At 47.1% G+C, this 22753-nt stretch overlaps 1 protein-coding gene across 1 annotated transcript; it reads right to left on the bottom strand.

Annotated features, from left to right (window-relative positions):
- Window positions 1-3409: 3409 nt before the first annotated feature.
- LOC115207550 (deleted in malignant brain tumors 1 protein-like) lies at window positions 3410-17345 on the bottom strand. The gene is made up of 6 exons (XM_029774725.1): window positions 16832-17345; window positions 16623-16736; window positions 16371-16466; window positions 14944-15380; window positions 12930-13019; window positions 3410-3450 (listed from the first exon to the last, which is right to left on the bottom strand). Exons 3-6 carry the CDS (start codon window positions 16447-16449, stop codon window positions 3418-3420), a joined length of 639 nt encoding a protein of 212 aa, XP_029630585.1. The 5' UTR covers window positions 16450-16466; window positions 16623-16736; window positions 16832-17345; the 3' UTR covers window positions 3410-3417.
- Between the last annotated feature and the right edge of the window lie 5408 nt (window positions 17346-22753).

Here is a 22753-nt window from a genome sequence, read left to right as displayed (position 1 = left end):
AATGTCACCATATGCGCAGCTATGAGCCACAATGGGGTCCTCCACCGCCATGCCACCCTTGGACCATACAACACTGCCCGTCTCCTTCATTTCCTGAACACCTTACATTTCAATCTTTTTCAGCCAGATCAGAGAAGGCCAGGTGATCCTGAGCAGGAAATGTATGTTCTAATTTGGAACAACGTGAGTTTCCATCGGGCTGCTCAGGTCCGCAACTGGTTCCATGACCATCCCAGGTTTACAATTCTCTATCTCCCACCATATTCCCCATTTCTCAACCCCACTGAGGAGTTTTCAGCATGGCGGTGGAAGGTGTATGATCACAAACCCCGTGAACGTATGGCCCTTCTCCAGGCAATGGAGGCTTGTGTTGACATTCCAGCAGAGTCCTTTCAGGGGTGGATGTGTCATGCCAGAAGATATTTTCCTGCTGTCTGGCCAAGGAGAATACCGCATGTGATGTTGATGAAAATCTCTAGCCGGACCAAAACACAAGACAGAACTGATTTTGTTTTCGCAATGGAGTATTTGTTTCTTCGCTTATGATTTGACTGTATTTTGACAGTTTCTTTATCTCTTCCATACAATTGATCTAACATACAGTACAGTAGTACAAATTGGCCTATTTTTCTTCCTTTGCATATGCATGTGTGTGCTTACAGTATGCTGTTTGACATGTATTGAGTCATGTTGAAATATACAACAGACATTTTTACATTTGTGTTCCTTTCCTGTTTGAGTACACACAAACAATATACAGTATAACAACAAATCTTTACACTGAAATAGGTTCTGAGAGAGGTGTTTTGAGTTAGATTCATTTGATGTGTGTGTCTCATTTGTAGGCAGAGTTTCATTTTCAGTAGGGAGTACATGATTTTGATTGCTGTGTTTCATTTTGCAAGATGTCTGTGGGGTTTGGGGAAATTGGCTAACAGTTTTGTGTTTTGAGTACCTGAGATGCAGTTTCAGCAAACGTGTGTTAACAATTGGGAAAAACTGTAAAATGAATGGATTTGGTAGACAATTCCATTATTTTGACCTCTCCACAGTTCATTGGAAGAGGAAGTGTAGACTCTAACATAGCCTATTAGCTAGAAAGAAAAAGTGCTTTCAGAAAGTATTCAGACCCCTTGACTTTCTCCACAATTTGTTACGTTATAGCCTTATTCTGAAATGCATTAAATACAATGTTTTCCTCATCTATCTACACAAAAAAAAAATGTTAAAAAACAATACCCCATACTGACAAAGCGAAAACAGGTTGTCATTTTTGCACATTAATTACAAAAACAAAACAGAAATACCTTATTTACATACTATAAATATTCAGACCCTTAGCGATGAGACTCGAAATTGACCTCAGGTGCATCCTGTTTCCATTGATCATCATTGAGATGTTTCTACAACTTGTTTGGAGTCCACCTATGGTAAATTCAATTGATTGGACATGACTTGGAAAGGCACACACCTGTCTACAGTGAGGGAAAAAAGTATTTGATCCCCTGCTGATTTTGTACATTTGCACACTGACAAAGAAATGATCAGTCTATAGTTTTAATGGTAGGCTTATTTGAACAGTGAGAGACAGAATAACAACAAAAGAATCCAGAAAAACGCATGTCAAAAATGTTATAAATTGATTTGCATTTTAATGAGGGAAATAAGTATTTGACCCCCTCTCAATCAGAAAGATTTCTGGCTCCCAGGTGTCTTTTATACAGGTAATGAGCTGATATTAGGAGCACACTCTTAAAGGGAGTCAGCTTGTTACCTGTATAAAAGACACCTGTCCACAGAAGCAATCGATCAATCAGATTCCAAACTCTCCAATATGGCCAAGACCAAAGAGATCTCCAAAGATGTCAGGGACAAGATTGTAGACCTACACAAGGCTGGAAGGGGCTACAAGACCATCGCCAAGCAGCTTGGTGAGAAGGTGACAACAGTTGGTGCGATTATTCGCAAATGGAAGAAACACAAAAGAACTGTCAATCTCCCTCGGCCTGGGGCTCCATGCAAGATCTCACCTCGTGGAGTTGCAATGATCATGAGAACGGTGAGGAATCAGCCCATAACTACACGGGAGGATCTTGTCAATGATCTCAAGGCAGCTGGGACCATAGTCGCCAAGAAAACAATTGGTAACACACTACGCCGTGAAGGACTGAAATCCTGCAGCGCCCGCAAGGTCCCCCTGCTCAAGAAAGCACATATACATGCCCGTCTGAAGTTTGCCAATGAACATCTGAATGATTCAGAGAACAACTGGGTGAAAGTGTTGTGGTCAGATGAGACCAAAATGGAGCTCTTTGGCATCAACTCAACTCGCCGTGTTTGGAGGAGGAGGAATGCTGCCTATGACCCCAAGAACACCATCCCCACCATCAAACATGGAGGTGGAAACATTATACTTTAGGGGTGTTTTTCTGCTAAGGGGACAGGACAACTTCACCGCATCAAAGGGACGATGGACGGGGCCATGTACCGTCAAATCTTGGGTGAGAACCTCCTTCCCTCAGCCAGGGCATTGAAAATGGGTCGTGGATGGGTATTCCAGCATGACAATGACCCAAAACACACGGCCAAAGCAACAAAGGAGTGGCTCAAGAAGAAGCACATTAAGGTCCTGGAGTGGCCTAGCCATTCTCCAGACCTTAATCCCATAGAAAATCTGTGGAGGGAGCTGAAGGTTCGAGTTGCCAAACGTCAGCCTCGAAACCTTAATGACTTGGAGAAGATCTGCAAAGAGGAGTGGGACAAAATCCCTCCTGAGATGTGTGCAAACCTGGTGGCCAACTACAAGAAACGTCTGACCTCTGTGATTGCCAACAAGGGTTTTGCCACCAAGTACTAAGTCATATTTTGCAGAGGGGTCAAATACTTATTTCCCTCATTAAAAGGCAAATAACTTTATAACATTTTTGACATGCGTTTCGCAAAGATAAACATCCACCACACAGCATAACGTGGAAAGAACAATTAAGCCCGCACACAGAACAGGCGGGCATACCTGCTTAAATAGCCCAGATAACAAGCCTAATAAAACACAGGTGTAACTAATTAGGAAAAACCAATCGAAAAGGAAAAAGGGATCGGTGGCAGCTAATAGGCCGGTGACGACGACCGCCGAGCGCCACCCGAACAGGGAGAGGGTTAGCGCGCCGACACCGGCCTCGAGGGCGACCCGGAGGGCGAGGCGCAGGGCGATCTGGGTGGAGGCGATGGAAATCCCTCAACAGTGACGGATCCAGGATGTCCCCCACCGGTACCCAGCACCTCTCCTCCGGGCAGTACCCCTCCCAGTCCACGAGGTACTGCAGGCCCCTCACCCGACGTCTTGAGTCCAGAATGGTACGTACTGAATACGCCGGGGACCCCTCAATGTCCAGAGGGGGCGGAGGGACCTCCGGCACCTCACCTTCCTGCAGTGGACCAGCTACCACCGGCCTGAGGAGAGACACATGAAACGAGGGGTTAATACGATAATAGGAAGGGAGTTGTAATCTGTAACACACCTCGTTTATCGTCCTCAGGACTTTGAAGGGCCCCACACACTGCGGACCCAGCTTCCGGCAGGACAAGCGGAGGGCAAGGTTTCGGGTCAAGAGCCAGACCGTGTCCCCCGGTGCGAATATGGGGGCCTCACTGCGGTGGCGGTCAGCGCTCCTCTTCTGCCGTCCACCCGCTTGCTTAAGGGATTCCTGGACAACCCTCCAGGTTTCCTTGGAGCGCTGCACCCAATCCTCCACCGCAGGAGCCTCGGGCTGACTCTGATGCCACGGTGCCAGGACCAGCTGGTAGCCTAACACGCACTGAAATGGCGACATGTTAGTGGAGGAGTGGCGGAGTGAGTTTTGTGCCAGCTCTGCCCAGGGGAGGTACCTGGACCACTCCCCTGGCCGGTCCTGGCAATACGACCGCAGAAACCTACCCACCTCCTGGTTCACTCTCTCCACCTGCCGATTACTCTCGGGGTGATAACCGGAGGTCAAGCTGACCGAGATCCCCAGACGCTCCATAAACACCCTCCACACACGGGATGTGAACTGGGGACCCCGATCAGAGACGATGTCCTCCGGCACCCCGTAGTGCAACGGGAGGAGACGGCAGGACTTAGAGAACCGATCCACAACAACCAGAACCGTGGTTTTCCCCTGAGACAGGGGAAGATCGGTAAGGAAGTCCACCGACAGGTGAGACCATGGCCGTTGTGGAACGGGGAGGGGTTGTAACTTCCCTCTAGGAAGGTGCCTAGGAGCCTTACTCTGGGTGCACACCGAACAGGAGGAGACATAGAACCTCACGCCCTTAGCCAAGGTGGGCCACCAGTACTTCTCCCTAAGACCCCGCACTGTCCTCGCCACACCAGGATGACCCGAAGAGGATAGTCTGTGAGCCCACAGAATCAGTTGATCACGGACACCAAGCGGAAGGTACTTGGGGCCTGTAGGACATTTAGAAGGCGCAGGTTCCACCTGTAGCGCCCGCTCAATGTCCGCGTCCACCTCCCATACCACTGGTGCTACCAGCTTAGAGGCTGGAAGGATGGGAGTAGGATCGATGGGCCGATCCTCCGTGTCATAGAGATGGGACAGTGCGTCAGCCTTCGTGTTCATGGAACCTGGTTTATACGAAATGGTGAACTGAAATTGGGTGAAGAACATGGCCCACCGTGCCTGACGCGGATTCAGGCTCCTAGCTGCCCGGATATACTCCAGGTTCCGGTGGTCCGTCCAGATGAGAAAAGGGTGTCTAGCCCCCTCAAGCCAGTGTCTCCACACCTTCAGAGCCTTTACCACAGCCAACAGCTCCCGGTCCCCCACATCATAGTTGCGCTCCACCGGACCGAGCTTCCTTGAAAAGAAAGCGCAGGGGCGGAGTTTCGGTGGCATACCCGAGCGCTGTGATAGCACGGCACCCTCCCCAGCCTCGGACGCGTCCACCTCCACTATGAACGGTAAAGAGGGGTCCGGGTGAGCCAACACGGGCACATCAGTGAACAGCGCCTTCAACTGGTTGAAGGCTCTGTCCGCCTCTGTCGACTACCGTAAACGCACCGCCCCCCCTAAAACAGTGAGGTAATGGGGGCAGCAACCTGGCCAAAACCCCGGATGAACCTCCGGTAGTAATTGGCAAACCCCAAAAACCGCTGCACTTCCTTCACCGTGGTTGGAGTCGGCCAATTACGCACGGCCTTAACGCGGTCACACTCCATCACCACTCCTGAGGTAGAAATGCGATAACCCAGGAAAGAGACGGCTCGTTTGGAGAACTCACACTTCTCAGCCTTGATGTATAGGTCATGCTCCAGCAGTCTACCAAGCACCCTGCGCACTAGAGACACATGCTCGGCGGGTGTGGCGGAGTAGATCAGGATATCGTCGATATACACAATCATGCCCTGCCCATGCAGGTCCCAGAGAATCTCATCCACAAAGGATTGAAAGACGGCTGGAGCATTCTTCAACCCATACGGCATGACGAGGTACTCATAGTGGCCCGATGTGGTACTAAACGCGGTTTTCCACTCGTCTCCCTCCTGAATACGCACCAGATTATACGCGCTCCTGAGGTCCAGTTTCGTGAAAAAACACGCTCCGTGAAATGATTCCACCGCCGTAGCGATGAGAGGTAGCGGGTAACTGAACCCCACTGTAATCGAATTGAGACCTCTATAACCAATGCACGGACGCAGACCTCCCCCCTTTTTCTTCACGAAAAAGAAACTCGAGGAGACGGGTAAAATGGAGGGCCGAATGTACCCTGTCCCAGAGATTCCGTGACATATGTCTCCATAGCCAACGTCTCCTCCTGAGACAATGGGTACACGTGACTCCTGGGAAGCGCAGCGTTTACCTGGAGGTTTATCACACAATCCCCCTGTCGATGAGGTGGTAATTTAGTCGCCTTCTTCTTACAGAAGGCGAGAGCCAAATCGGCATACTCAGGGGGAATGCGCACAGTGGAAACCTGGTCTGCACTCTCCACCGACGTGGCACCGATGGAAACTCCTAGACACCTACCTGAATACTCCTCTGACCACCCCTGGAGAACCCCCTGTTTCCACGAAATCCTGGGATTGTGACTGGCCAGCCAGGGCACCCCCAGCACCACTGGAAACGCAGGCAAATCGATAAGGAAGAAACTAATTCGCTCCTTATGATTCCCCTGCGTTACCATGTTCAGTGGCACAGTGGCCTCCCTGACCAGCCCTGACCCTAATGGCCGGCTATCTAAGGAGTGCCCGGGGAAGGGGGAATCTATCGGCACCAGCGGTATTCCCAGTTTGAGGGCAGGTCCGCGATCCATAAAATTCCCAGCTACGCCTGCATTGACTAGCGCCTTATGCTGGGAAAAAGGAGAAAAATCAAGAAAAAAAATGTGTACAAATATGTGACCAACAGAGGGTTCTGGGTGAGGTTGATGCTGACTCACCTGGTGTGATCGAGGAGTGTTCTGCCGGCCCTCTCGACTCCCAGAGGGACCCCCCCAGCACCGGTCGGCCGCCTGTCCTCGTCAACCACAGCTGGTGCAGGAGGAGCGCCCTCCTCCGGTTCCCCTTGAAGCGGCCCCCCCTAGCTCCATAGGAATGGCCTCGGGTGGGCTAGGAGGTGGAACTGACATGACCCTTTCTGAACGCCCGCGGGCAGCCAGCAGATTGTCCAGTCGAATGGACATGTCGATCAGTTCATCAAGGGAGAGAGTAGTGTCCCGACACGCTAGCTCCCTGCGGACGTCCTCCCGGAGGCTACACTGGTAGTGGTCCATTAGGGCCCTGTCGTTCCACCCGGCCCCAGCGGCCAAGGTCCGGAACTCCAGAGCAAAGTCTTGCATGCTCCTCGTCTCCTGCCTAAGATGGAACAGTCTCTCAAACGGCGGGTGAACTCAGGATATTTATTCCTCGCCGAGTCTGGGCCATTCCATACAGCGTTGGCCCACTCCAGAGCTCGACCCGTCAGGCAGGAGACGAGGAGGCTCACACTCTCCTCCCCCGAGGGAGTCGGCCTCACGGTAGCCAGGTATAACTCGAGCTGGAGCAGAAACCCCTGGCACCCAGCCGCTGCTCCATCGTACTCCCTCGGGGGCGTAAGACGAAGTGCGCCGGAGCCAGACGCCGAAAGGAGCGGAGCAGGTGGATTCCGTCGAGGGAGCCGGAGGTGAAGTGAGGAGACCACTCCTCTCCCATCAGTCCATCCTCTCCATCATCTGGTCCATCGCTGACCCAATCCGATGGAGGACGATGGTGTGATGGAGGACATGTTCCTCCATCGACGGAAGAGGGGTGGCGGCTGCTTCTGCTGACTCCATGCTTGAAGGTGCGGGCTTCTGTAATGGTCTGGGCGTCGTGGGTGCGGAGTCAGGCGCAGGAAGCAGAAAAGTTCAATGCAGTGCTCTTTATTACGCACAAAAAAGAGTAATCGGTGCACAACTGAGCAAGTGGACAAGTACATTAGAGTGTCTAGTTTGAGAAACAGATGCCTCACAAGTCCTCAACTGGTAGCTTCATTAAATAATACCCGCAAAACACCAGTCTCAACGTCAACAGTGAAGAGGTGACTCCGGATGTGACTCCACGATGCTGCCCTTCTAGGCAGAGTTGCAAAGAAAAAGCCATATCTCAGACTGGCCAATAAAAATACAAGATTAAGATGAGCAAAAGAACACAGACACTGGACAGAGGAACTCTGCCTAGAAGGCCAGCATCCCGGAGTTGCCTCTTCACTTTTGACATTGAGACTGGTGTTTTGCGGGTACTGTTTAATGAAGCTGCCAGTTGAGGACTTGTGAGGCGTCTGTTTCTCAAACTAGAAACTCTAATGTACTTGTCCTCTTGCTCAGTTGTGCACCGGGGCCTCCCACTCCTCTTTAGTGCGGTAGCAAAGAAAACAGTCTATGACTTGGGTGACTGGAGTCTCTGAAAAAATGTTGGGCTTTCCTCTGACACCACCTAGTATATAGGTCCTGGATGAAAGGAAGCTTGGCCCTAGTGATGTATTGGGCCGTACGCACTACCCTCTGTAGTGCGGTCAGATGGCGAGCAGTTGCCATACCAGGCGGTGGTGCAACCGGTCAGGATGCTCTCGATGGTGCAGCTGTATAACTTTTTGAGAATCTGGGGACCCATGCCAAATCTTTTCAGGCTCCTGAGGGGGAAAAGGTGTTGTCGTGCCCTCTTATCAACTTTCTTGGCGTGTTTGGACCAGGGACGACCCAGGGACACCTGCCCAGGCAAACCGGTGACCCAGGGACACCTGCCCAGGCAAACCGGTGACTCAGGGACACCTGCCCGGGCAAACCGACGACCCAGGGACACCTGCCCAGGCAAACCGGCGACCCAGGGACACCTGCCCAGGCAAACCGGCGACCCAGGGACACCTGCCCAGGCAAACCGGCGACCCAGGGACACCTGCCCAGGCAAACCGGCGACCCAGGGACACCTGCCTAGGCAAACCGGCGACCCAGGGACACCTGCCCAGGCAAACCGATGACTCAGGGACACCTGATAGTTCGTTGGTGATGTGGACACCAAGGATCTTGAAACTCTCGACCCGCTCCACTGCAGCCCCATTGTTGTGAAACATAAGATATTACAGTTTTTAATGTCCTGTTGGTAGGATAATCTTTATCGTAGGTAATACATGTTATTTTCCAACCATTGCACGTTGACCAATAAAATGGATGGCAGTGGGGGTTTACTTGATCGCCTACGAATTCTCAGAAGGCAGCCCTAACTCCGCCCCTTTTTTCTCCGTATTTTCTTCACGCAAATGACGGGGATTTGGGCCTGTTCCCGAGAAAGCAGTATATCCTTCGCGACGCGCTATGTGCAAAATAAGTTTAAAAATAAGTTATAAACAATGCAAAAAAACTAACAAAATAGCACAGTTGGTCAGCCATCCCACATCTACACAGTGCATTCGGATTGTATTCAGACCCCTTGACTTTTTCCACATTTTGTTACATTACAGCCTTATTCTAAAATTGATTAAATAGTTTTTTTCCCCCTTATCAATCTACACACAATACTCCATAATGACAAAGCGAAAACAGGTTTTTAGAAATGTTTGCAAATGTACCTCATTTTTTATTTTTATTTGTTATTTACAAAGATCTTTCTATAACTTAATTGGAGTCCACCAGTGGTAAATTGAATTGATTAGACATGACTTGGAAAGGCACACACCTGTCTATATAAGGTCCCACAGTTGACAGTGCATGTCAGAGCAAAGACCAAGCCATGAGGTCGAAGGAATTGTCTGTAGAGCTCCAAAACAGGATTGTGTCGAGGCACAGGTCTAGGAAGGGTACCAAAACATATCTGCAGCATTGAAGGTCCTGAAGAACACAGTGGGCTTCAACATTCTTAAATGGAAGAAGTTTGGAACCACCAAGACTCTTCCTAGAGCTGGCCGCCTGGCCAAACTGAGCAATCGGCGGAGAAGGGCCTTGGTCGGGGAGGTGACCAAGAACCCACTGGTCACTCTGACAGAGCTCCAGAGTTCCTCTGTGGAGATGAGAGATCCTTCCAGAAGGATAACCATCTCTGCAGCACTCCACCAATCAGACCTTGATGGTAGAATGGCCAGAAAGAAGCCACTCCTCAGTAAAAGTGTCACGGTTGTCGTCGGTGAATGAGGACCAAAACGCAGCAGGTACGTGTATGCTCATTTTGATGATTTATTGACTACAAAAATGAACGTACAAAAATAACAAAGAAACGAGAACGCGCGAACAACTACAAACAGTCTGGCCAAGCTAAGCTTAACAAAGAACAATCACCCACAACATCAAACACAAACACACCCTCATATATGGGACTCTCAATCAAAGGCAGATAGACAACACCTGCCTTCAACTGAGAGTCCCAACCCCAATTAACCAGACATAGAAACAGACATACTAGACTAGACATAGAATACCAGAACACCAAACAGTACCCAAAAACCCCGGAATACTTAAACCAAATGCCCTTCAACAAAAACACACCACCCCGAACCACATAAAACAAATACCCTCTGTCACGTCCTGACCAAACTACAATACTAATTAACCCTATACTGGCCAGGAAGTGACAAAAAGACACATGAAAGCCCGCTTGGAGTTTGCCAAAAGGCACCTAAAGGACTCTCAGACCATGAGTAACAAGATTATCTGGTCTAATGAAACCAAGATTGAACACTTTGGGCAGAATGCCAAGCGTCACCTCTGGAGGAAACCTGGCACCATCCCTACGGTGAAGCATGGTGGTGGCAGCATCTTGCTTTGAAGATATTTTTCAGCGGCAGTGACTGGGAGACTAGTCAGGATCGAGGGAAAGATGAACGGAGCAATGTACAGAGAGATCCTTGATGAAACCTGCTCCAGAGTGCTCAGGACCTCAGACTGGGGCAAAGGTTCACCTTCCAACAGGACAACAACCCTAAGCACACAGCCAAGACAACGCAGGAGTGGCTTCGGGACAAGTCCAAGAACGTCCTTGAGTGGCCCAACCAGAGCTTGAACCCGATCTAACATCTCTGGATCTGAATGGGAGAAACTCCCCAAATACAGTTGTGCCAAGCTTGTAGCGTCATACCCAAGAAGACTTGAGGCTGTAATCACTGCCAAAGGTGCCTCAACAAAGTCCTGAGTAAAGGGTCTGAATACTTATGTAAATGTGATATTTCAGTTTTTTCTTTGTAATTCATTTTCTAAATTTTCAAAAAAAAAACTTTTTTTATGCTTTGTCATTATGGGGTATTGTGTGTAGATTGATGAAGAAAAAAAACGATTTCATCAATTTTAGAATAAGGCTGTAATGTAACAAAATGTGGAAAAAGTCAAGGGATCTGAATACTTTCCCAATGCACTGTATTTAACCCATTTGGAATTCAGGCATTAATGCAGCAACATGTGGGATAAGCAAGGGGTATGAATACTTTCTGAAGGCACTGTAATTATTTAATTTGTGGATCAACCCTTAGCAGTCATTCTGATCTCGTTCCCAATGATGAGTGCTTTAGTTTATTATGTTGCTGTCCAGCAGTTCTGAAATTGCGATGCACCCAACTATCCATGTTTTTCTGTGTAATAATAGCCTTTTGATTTGAAATGTTTTGGTGTGTGTGTACTACCAGTAGCGGTGCCTGGGTAAAATCACCGGGGAAGCCAATCCAGAAAAAAAAGCCTTTTACAACCTATGTGTTGTGATAATTGCGTTGTTTGCTCTATAACCTGTTAGTTCATATGCCTTGACACCGTAATATATAGGCCTAAGGCCAAGAAAAATAGAAGACACTGTGGCAGAATAAATTCAACCAGACATTTGTTTCATTACAAAACCGGAGCGCAACATCTGTCCGGTGAAGTCCACAAAATATATTGCATGTAACAAACAGTTCATGATCTACAGCATTGTCAACCAAGTTAATGTTATTGACATTTTCGTTACCGCAAGTCACAAAGAAAACAGGAGTTGCCTCCATTATTCCAGCAGCATTTCAACTTCATCTAATCACCTATGTTTAGTCTACTACAGTGACAACTAAAAGATACCAAAAACTATTTAGTCCAATCAACGTAAGCTAAATATGATGTGGCTGTCCATGTATACTGATTTATATGTGTGTGTGTGTACATGCGTGCAAGTAGAAAAACATGTCGACTCACCCTACTTGTAAAACAACGGCAATGCCATCCTCCTCTTTCATGTTGCCGAAATGGTCTATGACTCTGGTAAACGTTACGCCATTTCAGTTAGTTAACGTTAGCATACTACATCTAGCTACATGTAGAACTTCCATCCTCTCAGGCCAGGGGCATAATGTATGAATTTATGGTTGGATCAGAATCATCGTTATAATCATTGGCCATTACGGAGAATTAAGTTAAACCATGTTATCCCTATTTCCATCCATGGCTAATTTAGGAAAGGGACAATTTTAGCTAGCTACCTAGCCACCGGAGGACAACAACACCAGGAGATGCAACAATTGCATTTTTTCTGTCAATAATGACATTTGACTTGTGATGTGATTGGTCTGAAGCCAAATCCAAACTGGGACCATTCACAGTTGAGTTCACTCAGTTTAGCACAGCGCTGATTGGCTATTATTTGTATTTATTTTTATCAAGGGAGGCCAAATGCTCGCTGGCTTCCCTTGCATTCAATGCTACGGGTGCCAACATTGTCATACTCTTTCTGATCAGACAGCACCAGATAGATACGCTACGCATATTGAGACAGAGGGGCGCTGTTTTGTTCGCTCGGATGCTTTAACCGGTGAGATACATACAGCCTCTTGCTAATTGAATGACATTTAGGAAACAAAGAGATGTATATGGTATTTTTTTTATTTGGTCATTTTCCGGGGAAGCCTGGCTTCCCTTGGCATCCATGAATACACGCCACTGTGTACTACAGTACGCGATTTAATTTTCTTTATTTATGTTACAGCACTTTGGTTTCACTAATAAATATGTTGAAATGGAACCAAATGATATTTTTCTGTCTTCAGTCCTTTTTAAATATGATAGATGGACTATATGGGCTATGGTATTGGTCGAATGTGATAGTCTCCCTATAACCAGCCTGAGTAGGCCTATAACTTCATTCCTATTCTATTCAGAGTTTAGAGAAATTAATCAAATTGGAAATTAGGTATTATCATGCTGGTTAATTCGATGCATGTCTGTTGAATTTGGAAAAATTCACCTGCACTCAGCCTTGCCCCATCTACGCAGCAAATCAGGAGCCTCTACTGCATTGCGGCCGTAGCATACTGCATACTTCTTACTAAACGGTACGTGCTAAATAGTATGCAACGATGAGTTCATAGTATGCAGTTTAAGTATGTAGTACGCTATTATAGGTATTCGGACAGGGCAAGAGTCTGGGTGTACTTTACAATGATCTTGCCATCTTGTTATTGGTTCTGTGGAGTTACCTGCCAACGTGGTTGTTTGGTTGGTTGGTCGGGCTGTTCCTGTTGTGGTGTTCCAGGAGATAGGTGGTGCTGCTGTGGTGTTGCTGCCACCTGACAAAGATAAAGACAGGATTTCAGTACAAACTTACTTTAAACTATTTTTAAATACTAAAGTCCCTAGTGGAGGTTGGGTTATAAAGGGATGGGAGAAGTGGAGGTTGGGTTATAAAGGGATGGGAGAAGTGGAGGTTGGGTTATAAAGGGATGGGAGAAGTGGAGGTTGGGTTATAAAGGGATGGGAGAAGTGGAGGTTGGGTTATAAAGGGATGGGAGAAGTGGAGGTTGGGTTATAAAGGGATGGGAGAAGTGGAGGTTGGATTATAAAGGGATGGGAGAAGTGGAGGTTGGGTTATAAAGGGATGGGGAGAAGTGGAGGTTGGGTTATAAAGGGATGGGAGAAGTGGAGGTTGGGTTGTAAAGGGATGGGGAGAAGTGGAGGTTGGGCTGTAAAGGGATGGGAGAAGTGGAGGTTGGGTTATAAAGGGATGGGAGAAGTTGAGGTTGGGTTATAAAGGGATGGGAGAAGTGGAGGTTGGGCTGTAATGGGATGGGAGAAGTGGAGGTTGGGCTGTAAAGGGATGGGAGAAGTGGAGGTTGGGCTGTAATGGGATGGGAGAAGTGGAGGTTGCCCTGTAAAGGGATGGGAGAAGTGGAGGTTGGGTTGTAAAGGGATGGGGAGAAGTGGAGGTTGGGCTGTAAAGGGATGGGACAAGTGGAGGTTGGGTTATAAAGGGATGGGAGAAGTGGAGGTTGGGCTGTAAAGGGATGGGAGAAGTGGAGGTTGGGCTGTAATGGGATGGGAGAAGTGGAGGTTGGGTTATAAAGGGATGGGAGAAGTGGAGGTTGGGTTGTAAAGGGATGGGAGAAGTGGAGGTTGGGTTATAAAGGGATGGGAGAAGTGGAGGTTGGGTTGTAAAGGGATGGGAGAAGTGGAGGTTGGGTTGTAAAGGGATGGGAGAAGTGGAGGTTGGGTTGTAAAGGGATGGGAGAAGTGGAGGTTGGGTTGTAAAGGGATGGGAGAAGTGGAGGTTGGGTTATAAAGGGATGGGAGAAGTGGAGGTTGGGTTGTAAAGGGATGGGAGAAGTGGAGGTTGGGTTGTAAAGGGATGGGAGACGTGGAGGTTGGGTTGTAAAGGGATGGGAGAAGTGGAGGTTGGGTTGTAAAGGGATGGGGAGAAGTGGAGGTTGGGTTATAAAGGGATGGGAGAAGTGGAGGTTGGGTTGTAAAGGGATGGGAGAAGTGGAGGTGGGGTTATAAAGGGATGGGAGAAGTGGAGGTTGGGTTGTAAAGGGATGGGAGAAGTGGAGGTTGGGTTGTAAAGGGATGGGAGAAGTGGAGGTTGGGTTGTAAAGGGATGGGAGAAGTGGAGGTTGGGTTGTAAAGGGATGGGAGAAGTGGAGGTTGGGTTATAAAGGGATGGGAGTAGTGGAGGTGGGGTTATAAAGGGATGGGAGAAGTGGAGGTTGGGTTATAAAGGGATGGGAGAAGTGGAGGTTGGGTTATAAAGGGATGGGAGAAGTGGAGGTTGGGTTGTAAAGGGATGGGAGAAGTGGAGGTTGGGTTGTAAAGGGATGGGGAGAAGTGGAGGTGGGGTTATAAAGGGATGGGAGAAGTGGAGGTTGGGTTATAAAGGGATGGGAGAAGTGGAGGTTGGGTTATAAAGGGATGGGAGAAGTGGAGGTGGGGTTATAAAGGGATGGGAGAAGTGGAGGTTGGGTTGTAAAGGGATGGGAGAAGTGGAGGTTGGGTTAAAATAAAACAGACATAAAAAAAGGAGGAAAATGAATACATTAACGAGAAAAATGTGTGCTTGCTTGTCTTGATGCATTTATGGCTGTGAAATAAGTTGTTGTGGGGTTTAAACCATAAGACACCAGGATGGTGATCTAACTGTATCCATAAAGCCTTTACTAAGGTTGTTGATTGGAAAAAAGAGTAAAGTTGATAAAGAAGCTTAAAAAACGATACTCCTACCTGAGCAGATGACACAGCGTCTTCGTGATGTCCACAGTTGTGTAATTCAAACCCATTGTGACTGCACCTTGTGAGATTAGACTCGCTGCCTGTACATCTAACATCATCCAGCCAGATTGTCCCATTCCCCTGTCCGAAGTGGGCTTGGTGTGGTGCAGACAGAGCTCTACCACAGCCTAGCTGTCTACAAACCACCTGGGCGTCACTCAAGTCCCACAAGTCGTCACACACCGTCCCCCAGCTACCACTGTGGTAGACCTCCACTCTCCCTGAGCAGGAGTTAGGACCGTTGACCAATCTGATTTGACTATTGGCTATTGCTGATGTTGTTGTATCGGATGTCATTGTTGAAAACATAGTGTCTGCGACGCTGGGTGGGGTGGTGAGCGGTGGTGTCGACATCTGTGTGTGAGAGGTGGCATTGACATCTGACCAATCTGAAAAAATGTAGTTTCTGATGAAGCATAGGCTACTAGCCACAGGATCATGTACCATAATTATGTATGACTAACAAGACCTTCAGGAAAAATGTCAACTGCTATGATGAAAATGTAACTCTGCTTAGATCTTAAACACAAGGACCTGAAACACATAATAACAAATGACCAAGACCATCAACCCTGTTACCTGAGCTATGACCAGTGGTGGCCTGTATGAACAGGAGCAGCAGCTGTTAGCTGAGCTATGACCAGTGGTGGCCTGTATGAACAGGAGCAGCAGCTGTTACCTGAGCTATGACCAGTGGTGACCTGTATGAACAGGAGCAGCAGCTGTTACCTGAGCTATGACCAGTGGTGACCTGTATGAACAGGAGCAGCAGCTGTTACCTGAGCTATGACCAGTGGTGGCCTGTATGAACAGGAGCAGCAGCTGTTACCTGAGCTATGACCAGTGGTGGCCTGTATGAACAGGAGCAGCAGCTGTTACCTGAGCTATGACCAGTGGTGGCCTGTATGAACAGGAGCAGCAGCTGTTACCTGAGCTATGACCAGTGGTGGCCTGTATGAACAGGAGCAGCAGCTGTTACCTGAGCTATGACCAGTGGTGGCCTGTATGAACAGGAGCAGCAGCTGTTACCTGAGCTATGACCAGTGGTTGCCTGTATGAACAGGAGCAGCAGCTGTTACCTGAGCTATGACCAGTGGTGACCTGTATGAACAGGAGCAGCAGCTGTTACCTGAGCTATGACCAGTGGTGGCCTGTATGAACAGGAGCAGCAGCTGTTACCTGAGCTATGACCAGTGGTGACCTGTATGAACAGGAGCAGCAGCTGTTACCTGAGCTATGACCAGTGGTGACCTGTATGAACAGGAGCAGCAGCTGTTACCTGAGCTATGACCAGTGGTGGCCTGTATGAACAGGAGCAGCAGCTGTTACCTGAGCTATGACCAGTGGTGGCCTGTATGAACAGGAGCAGCAGCTGTTACCTGAGCTATGACCAGTGGTGGCCTGTATGAACAGGAGCAGCAGCGGAGCCCCTGAGGACGTCATTAAGAACACCATCATTCAGATCCAAAACACACCTGAGAAGAGGTTTAGAGTTAGTAGTGGGTAGTTAGTGGACAATTGAGTGATACTGTATATAGTTAAACATCTAGAAACCATCTAGAAACCAATTCACATAAAGTGCTATTAGGAATTAGAAAATAAAATAAAGCAAAAAATAAACCAAATCTAACAATGTAGTTTTAGTCTGCTAGAATGGTCAAGTCTTCCAGGACCTCCATCGTTGACTTACCACTCAGAGGACGTGTGTTCTGGATTTCACCTGGGAGCTCCATTTATACCGTTTCCTAGGACACATCATGTGACCATAAAGAACATTTATATTGTGATTACTGGCATTAAGTTACTTATTCATCGCTTTTAAATCCAAACAGAAACTAACCTGACAGATGAATAAAATGACTCTTTGTCAGAAAGCCTTGTATCAATATACTTAGTCATAGGACTTCTCAATAATATGGACACAACCTCCCAATATATTAGAACAACCTTAGGGGTTATGAACACAAAGACAGTTTGTACATTCCAGTAAAACCACAGCCAACCCCTTTTATCCAAACCTACCTTTAGCCAACAGCCGTGTCTATAAAATGTATTTAATGTGTTACTATCAAGAAGTCCTTTGAAGTCATTTGAGTCCATTGCAAAACTGAATAAAATAAAAACATACATACACAACTTTAACAGCTCAATTGTAAATCTGACCTAATTGTTTGATTGCAGTTTACCCGTTTCTTTGAATGTTTGATACTCCTTTAATTAATGTCTTTCTGTCTGCAAAATGAGTTATTTGTACAAAGTAAAGTTTCCTTTTACCCAAAGTAAACTGACCCTAACCTTCACAATACAGTTGCCATGGATTCAAAGTGTGCAAGAATGCAGAGAGGCTTTATCTTTCGTGTAGTGAACCATAAAAAACCAATCCTGTAGTGTATTTCCACTATCATAATCAAACACACTAACCCTGGTGGTCAGATAACCTACATTCCCAAGTTGTCATGTCATGTTTGTGTGTTGCTGGGAAATACCTGGTATGCGTCCCAAAAGGCACACTATTCCCAATATAGTGCACTACTTTTGACCAAGGCTCATAGGGTTCTATATAGGGAAAAGGGTGCCATTTGGGATGCAAGCCCAATGTCATTTCTTACTAATACTATGAATTGTCATACGTGTGAGATTTGCTTTACTCTAAGTGTTGCTGGGGCATGCCTCTTGTTGTATAGCTCCTGAAGTCCTCACTGTGCTGTACTCTCAAATAAAAATGTATCGAATTGCATTACAAACTAATTACAGTATTCTGAACAAAAATATGAAGGCAACATGCAACAATTTAAAACATTTTTAACATGAGTTACAGTTCATATAAGTAAATCAGTCAATTGAAATAAATTCATTAGGCTCTAATCTATAGATTTCACATGACTGAGCATGGTCGCAGCCATGGACAGGCAGGCATAGGCTCACCCACTTGGCAGCCAGGCCCAGCCAATCAGAATCATTATTTTCCCCACAAAGGGGCTTTATTAAAGTGTAATTTTATTGTCCCCAGCACAAGGTACACCTTTGTAATGATCATGCTGTTTGATCAGCTTCTTGATATGCCACACCTGTCAGGTGGATGGATTATCTTGGCAAAGGAAAAATGCTCACTAACATACTTGTAAACAATTTTGTGCACAAAATTTGAGAGAAATAAGCTTTTTGTGCATATGGAAAATGTATAGGATTTTTTATTTCAGCTCATGAAACATGGGACCAACACTTTACATGTTGCATTTATATTTTTGTTCAGTGTAATTGAGGTACAAATGCTTGTCACTGGGGTGATACCCTGTAAGGTACACTATATATACAAAAGTAGAGACCCGTAGCACTCACGTCCGTAGCCATGAAGTGCTTTAAAAGGCTGGTAATGGCTCACATCAACACTATTATCCCAGAAACCCTAGACCCACTCCAATTTGCATACCGCCCAAACAGATCCACAGATGATGCAATCTCTATTGCACTCCACACTGCCCTTTCCCACCTGGACAAAATGAACACTTATGTGAGAATGCTATTCATTGACTACAGCTCAGCGTTCAACACCATAGTACCCTCAAAGCTCATCACTAAGCTAAGGATCCTGGGACGAAACCCCTCCCTCTGCAACTGGATCCTGGACTTCCTGACGGGCCGCCCCCAGGTGGTGAGGGTAGGTAGCAACACATCTGCCACGCTGATCCTCAACACTGGAGCTCCCCAGGGGTGCGTGTTCAGTCCCTTACCAGGCAGTGTCAGAGGAAGGTCCTAAAAATTGTCAAAGACCCCAGCCACCCAAGTCATAGACTGTTCTCTCTACTACCGCATGGCAAGGAGTACCAGAGTGCCAAGTCTAGGACAAAAAGGCTTATCAACAGTTTTTACCGCCAAGCCAAAAGACTCCTGAACAGGTAATCAAATGGCTACCTGGACAATTTGCATTGTGTGCCCCCCCCAACCCCTCTTTTACGCTGCTGCTACTCTCTGTTTATCATAAATGCACAGTCACTTTAACGTACTACCTCAATTGGCCCGACCAACCATTGCTCCCGGACATTGGCTAACCGGGCTATCTGCATTGTGTCCCGCCACCCACCACCCGCCAACCCCTCTTTTACGCTACTGCTACTCTCATCATATATGCATAGTCACTTTAACCATATCTACATGTACATACTACCTCAATCAGCCTGACTAACGGTGTCTGTATGTAGCTTCGCTACTTTTATAGCCACGCTACTGTATATAGTCTCGCTACAGTTTTTCACTGTCTTTTTACGTCTTTACTTACCTATTGTTCACCTAATACCTTTTTTGCACTATTGGTTAGAGCCTGTAAGTAAGCATTTCACTGTAAGGTCTACACCTGTTGTATTCGGCGCACACATCCCTGCAATCTCCATAGACAAATATTGGCAGTAGAATGGCCTTACTGAAGAGCTCAGTGACTTTCAACTTGGCACTGTCGTAGGATGCCACCTTTACAACAAGTCAATTCGTAAAATGTCTGCCCTTTTAGAGTTGCCCCAGTCAACTGTAAGTGCTGCTATTGTGAAGTGGAAATGTCTAGGAGCAACAATGGCACAGCCGCGAAGTGGTAGACCGCAGAAACTCACAGAACAGGCCGCCAAGTGCTGAAGCGTGTAGTACGTAAAAATTGTCTGTCCTCTGTTGCTACACTCACTAACGAGTTCCAAACTGCCTCCAGAAGCAATGTCAGCACAAGAACTGTTCATGAAATGTGTTTCCATGGCCGAGCAGCCACACACAAGCCTAAGATCACCATATGCAATGCCAAGTGTCGGCTGGAGTGGTGTAAAGCTCGCTGCCATTGGACTCTGGAGCAGTGGATATGCGTTCTCTGGAGTGATGAATCACGCCATCTGGCAGTCCGACGGACAAATCTGGGTTTGGTGGATGCCAAGAGAACGCTACCTGCCCGAATGCATAGTGCCAACTGTAAAGTTCGGTGGAGGAAGAATAATGGTCTTGGGCTGTTTTTCATGGTTCGGGCTTGGTCCCTTAGTTCCAGTGAAGGGAAATCTTAATTCTACAGCATACAATTACATTCTAGATGATTCTGTGCTTCCAACTTTGTGGCAACAATTTGGGGAAGGACCTTTCCTCTTTCAGCATGACAATGCCCCCGTGCACAAAGCGAGGTCCATAGAGAAATGGTTTGTCGAGATCGATGTGGAAGAACATGACTGGCCTGCACAGAGCTCTGACCTCAACCCCATTGAACACCTTTGGGATGAATTGGAACGCCGACTGCGAGCCAGGCCTAATCACCCAACATCAGTGCCCGACCTCACTAATGCTCTTGTGGCTGAATGGAAGCATGTCCCTGCAGCAATGTTCCAACATCTAGTAGAAAGCCTTCCCAGAAGAGTGGAAGCTGTTATAGCAGCAAAGGGGGGACCAACTTCATATTACAGAAATGATACAAATTTGCATTGGGATACCACTCTGGTGACAAAGCCCTTTGTTCCTTTCCTGTGGAAAAATTGTACCATTAAAAGCGTACACATTTGCCATCGGGTACCACCTCAATGACAAAGACATTTGTTCCTTTAAGTTGCAAAAGGCTCCAGTAAGACGTTCTAAACCTCTCTGCATTTACAATATGTAGTGTAATATAATGTTGATTCAACAACAATGAATATTAGCAAGACCTTTTTGTTGTCACATACTCTTACATAATCCTTTACAAAGACTTTAGAACTGCCGTTGGACAATAATAGTGATCAACCTGAACATAACCATAGACTACCTGAACTGGTACAAAACTTCCATTAACGGATGGCACAAATACAACACGGTGGAAACCACGGCCATACAATATGCTAATGAGCCCCCTCAGCTACATTGCCCACACAAACATGAAAAAACTCAGTGATGATTGTACCTTATATTCAAAATATTGTGTATAGAAATGTACCATTATACTAGATTATCTGCACATGTACCCTAAAAGGTACTGAACAGTACAGTATGTTTACCTCTGAAGATACTTTGTGTACTTTTGACCTTTTTGTACCCAAGGGAACAATACTGAACCCTAACCATACCCATATTTTTGAGAGCGTACTACTATAATAAGTGCATAAAATATTTGCCTTTATTTCTTTCCACTGGCGATTGGACCCTGAGCCGGAGGGGATGGGAGTGTGAACATCTCTTATGATGCTGTTATGGCAGGGCTCTCCAACCCTGTTCCTGGAGAGGTTTTCACTCACCTAATTATCTGATTGATAAGTTGAATCAGATTAATTTCAACTGGGGTTGGAGCGAATACCCTCTTGTATGTTTCTCTCCAGCAACAGGCTTGGAGTTAAAACCTACAGGAGGTTAGCTCTCCAGGAACAGGGTTGGAGTTAAAACCTACAGGAGGTTAGCTCTCCAGGAACAGGGTTGGAGTTAAAATCTACAGGATGTTAGCTATCCAAGAACAGGGTTGGAGTCAAAACGTACAGGAGGGTATCTCTCCAGGAACAGGGAAAGGAACCAACCAAACGTAGTTGGTCTTGTAGAGCCATCTGGTGGGGGATGTCGATACAGGATAATGAAGCAAGACTTGGCACTATGCCAGGACCTTCATCAGATTGATTATCACATCATCTATGTATTTTCAATGATAAGACCTCATGTAGCCCTTTTTATCACTGTAACACAACACATCTCTTCAGATCTCTTTTTTTGTGACTGACTGTGTTCAAAACCGGATTTCAAGCGCACCACACAGCTATGTTACCCTGAGCTGAAGCCTGCTAGCATACCACACAACTATGTTACCCTGAGCTGAAGCCTGCTAGCATACCACACAACTATGTTACCCTGAGCTGAAGCCTGCCAGCGCACCACACAGCTATGTTACCCTGAGCTGAAGCCTGCCAGCGCACCACACAACTATGTTACCCTGAGCTGAAGCCTGCCAGCATACCACACAACTATGTTACCCTGAGCTGAAGCCTGCCAGCACACCACACAACTATGTTACCCTGAGCTGAAGCCTGCCAGCGCACCACACAACCATGTTACCCTGAGCTGAAGCCTGCCAGCACACCACACAACTATGTTACCCTGAGCTGAAGCCTGCCAGCGCACCACACAACCATGTTACCCTGAGCTGAAGCCTGTCAGCGCACCACACAACTATGTTACCCTGAGATGAAGCCTGCCAGCATACCACACAACTATGTTACCCTGAGCTGAAGCCTGCCAGCGCACCACACAACTATGTTACCCTGAGCTGAAGCCTGCCAGCGCACCACACAACCATGTTACCCTGAGCTGAAGCCTGCCAGCGCACCACACAACTATGTTACCCTAAGCTGAAGCCTGCCAGCGCACCACACAACCATGTTACCCTAAGCTGAAGCCTGCCAGGCGACCACACAACTATGTTACCCTAAGCTGAAGCCTGCCAGCGCACCACACAACCATGTTACCCTAAGCTGAAGCCTGCCAGCACACCACACAACCATGTTACCCTGAGCTGAAGCCTGCCAGCATGGACATTCTCTTGGGGAGCTAACAGAAGTCGTCAGGTCTCAGGCAAGGTTACACCCCACGTCAGTGTAGTACAAACCACCTCTGTTACATCTGGCTACATGTCCTAGATTGAATATTAAGAGCATTTTGAACACTGCCCAATGTTTTACTGACTCAATTGAATCAAATAGTATTGTCAAACAGATGGACTCAGTTATCGATCTGCTATAAAGGCTAAGTCAATTAGAAACCATTTGATAGGAAAGCTATCGAGTCACTGCCA

This window comes from Salmo trutta, chromosome 1 (assembly GCF_901001165.1).
Source record: "Salmo trutta chromosome 1, fSalTru1.1, whole genome shotgun sequence".
Taxonomy (NCBI): Eukaryota; Metazoa; Chordata; class Actinopteri; order Salmoniformes; family Salmonidae; genus Salmo; species Salmo trutta.
Note: the sequence above shows the minus strand (reverse complement) of the source record. Positions and strands in the feature narration are given on the sequence as shown.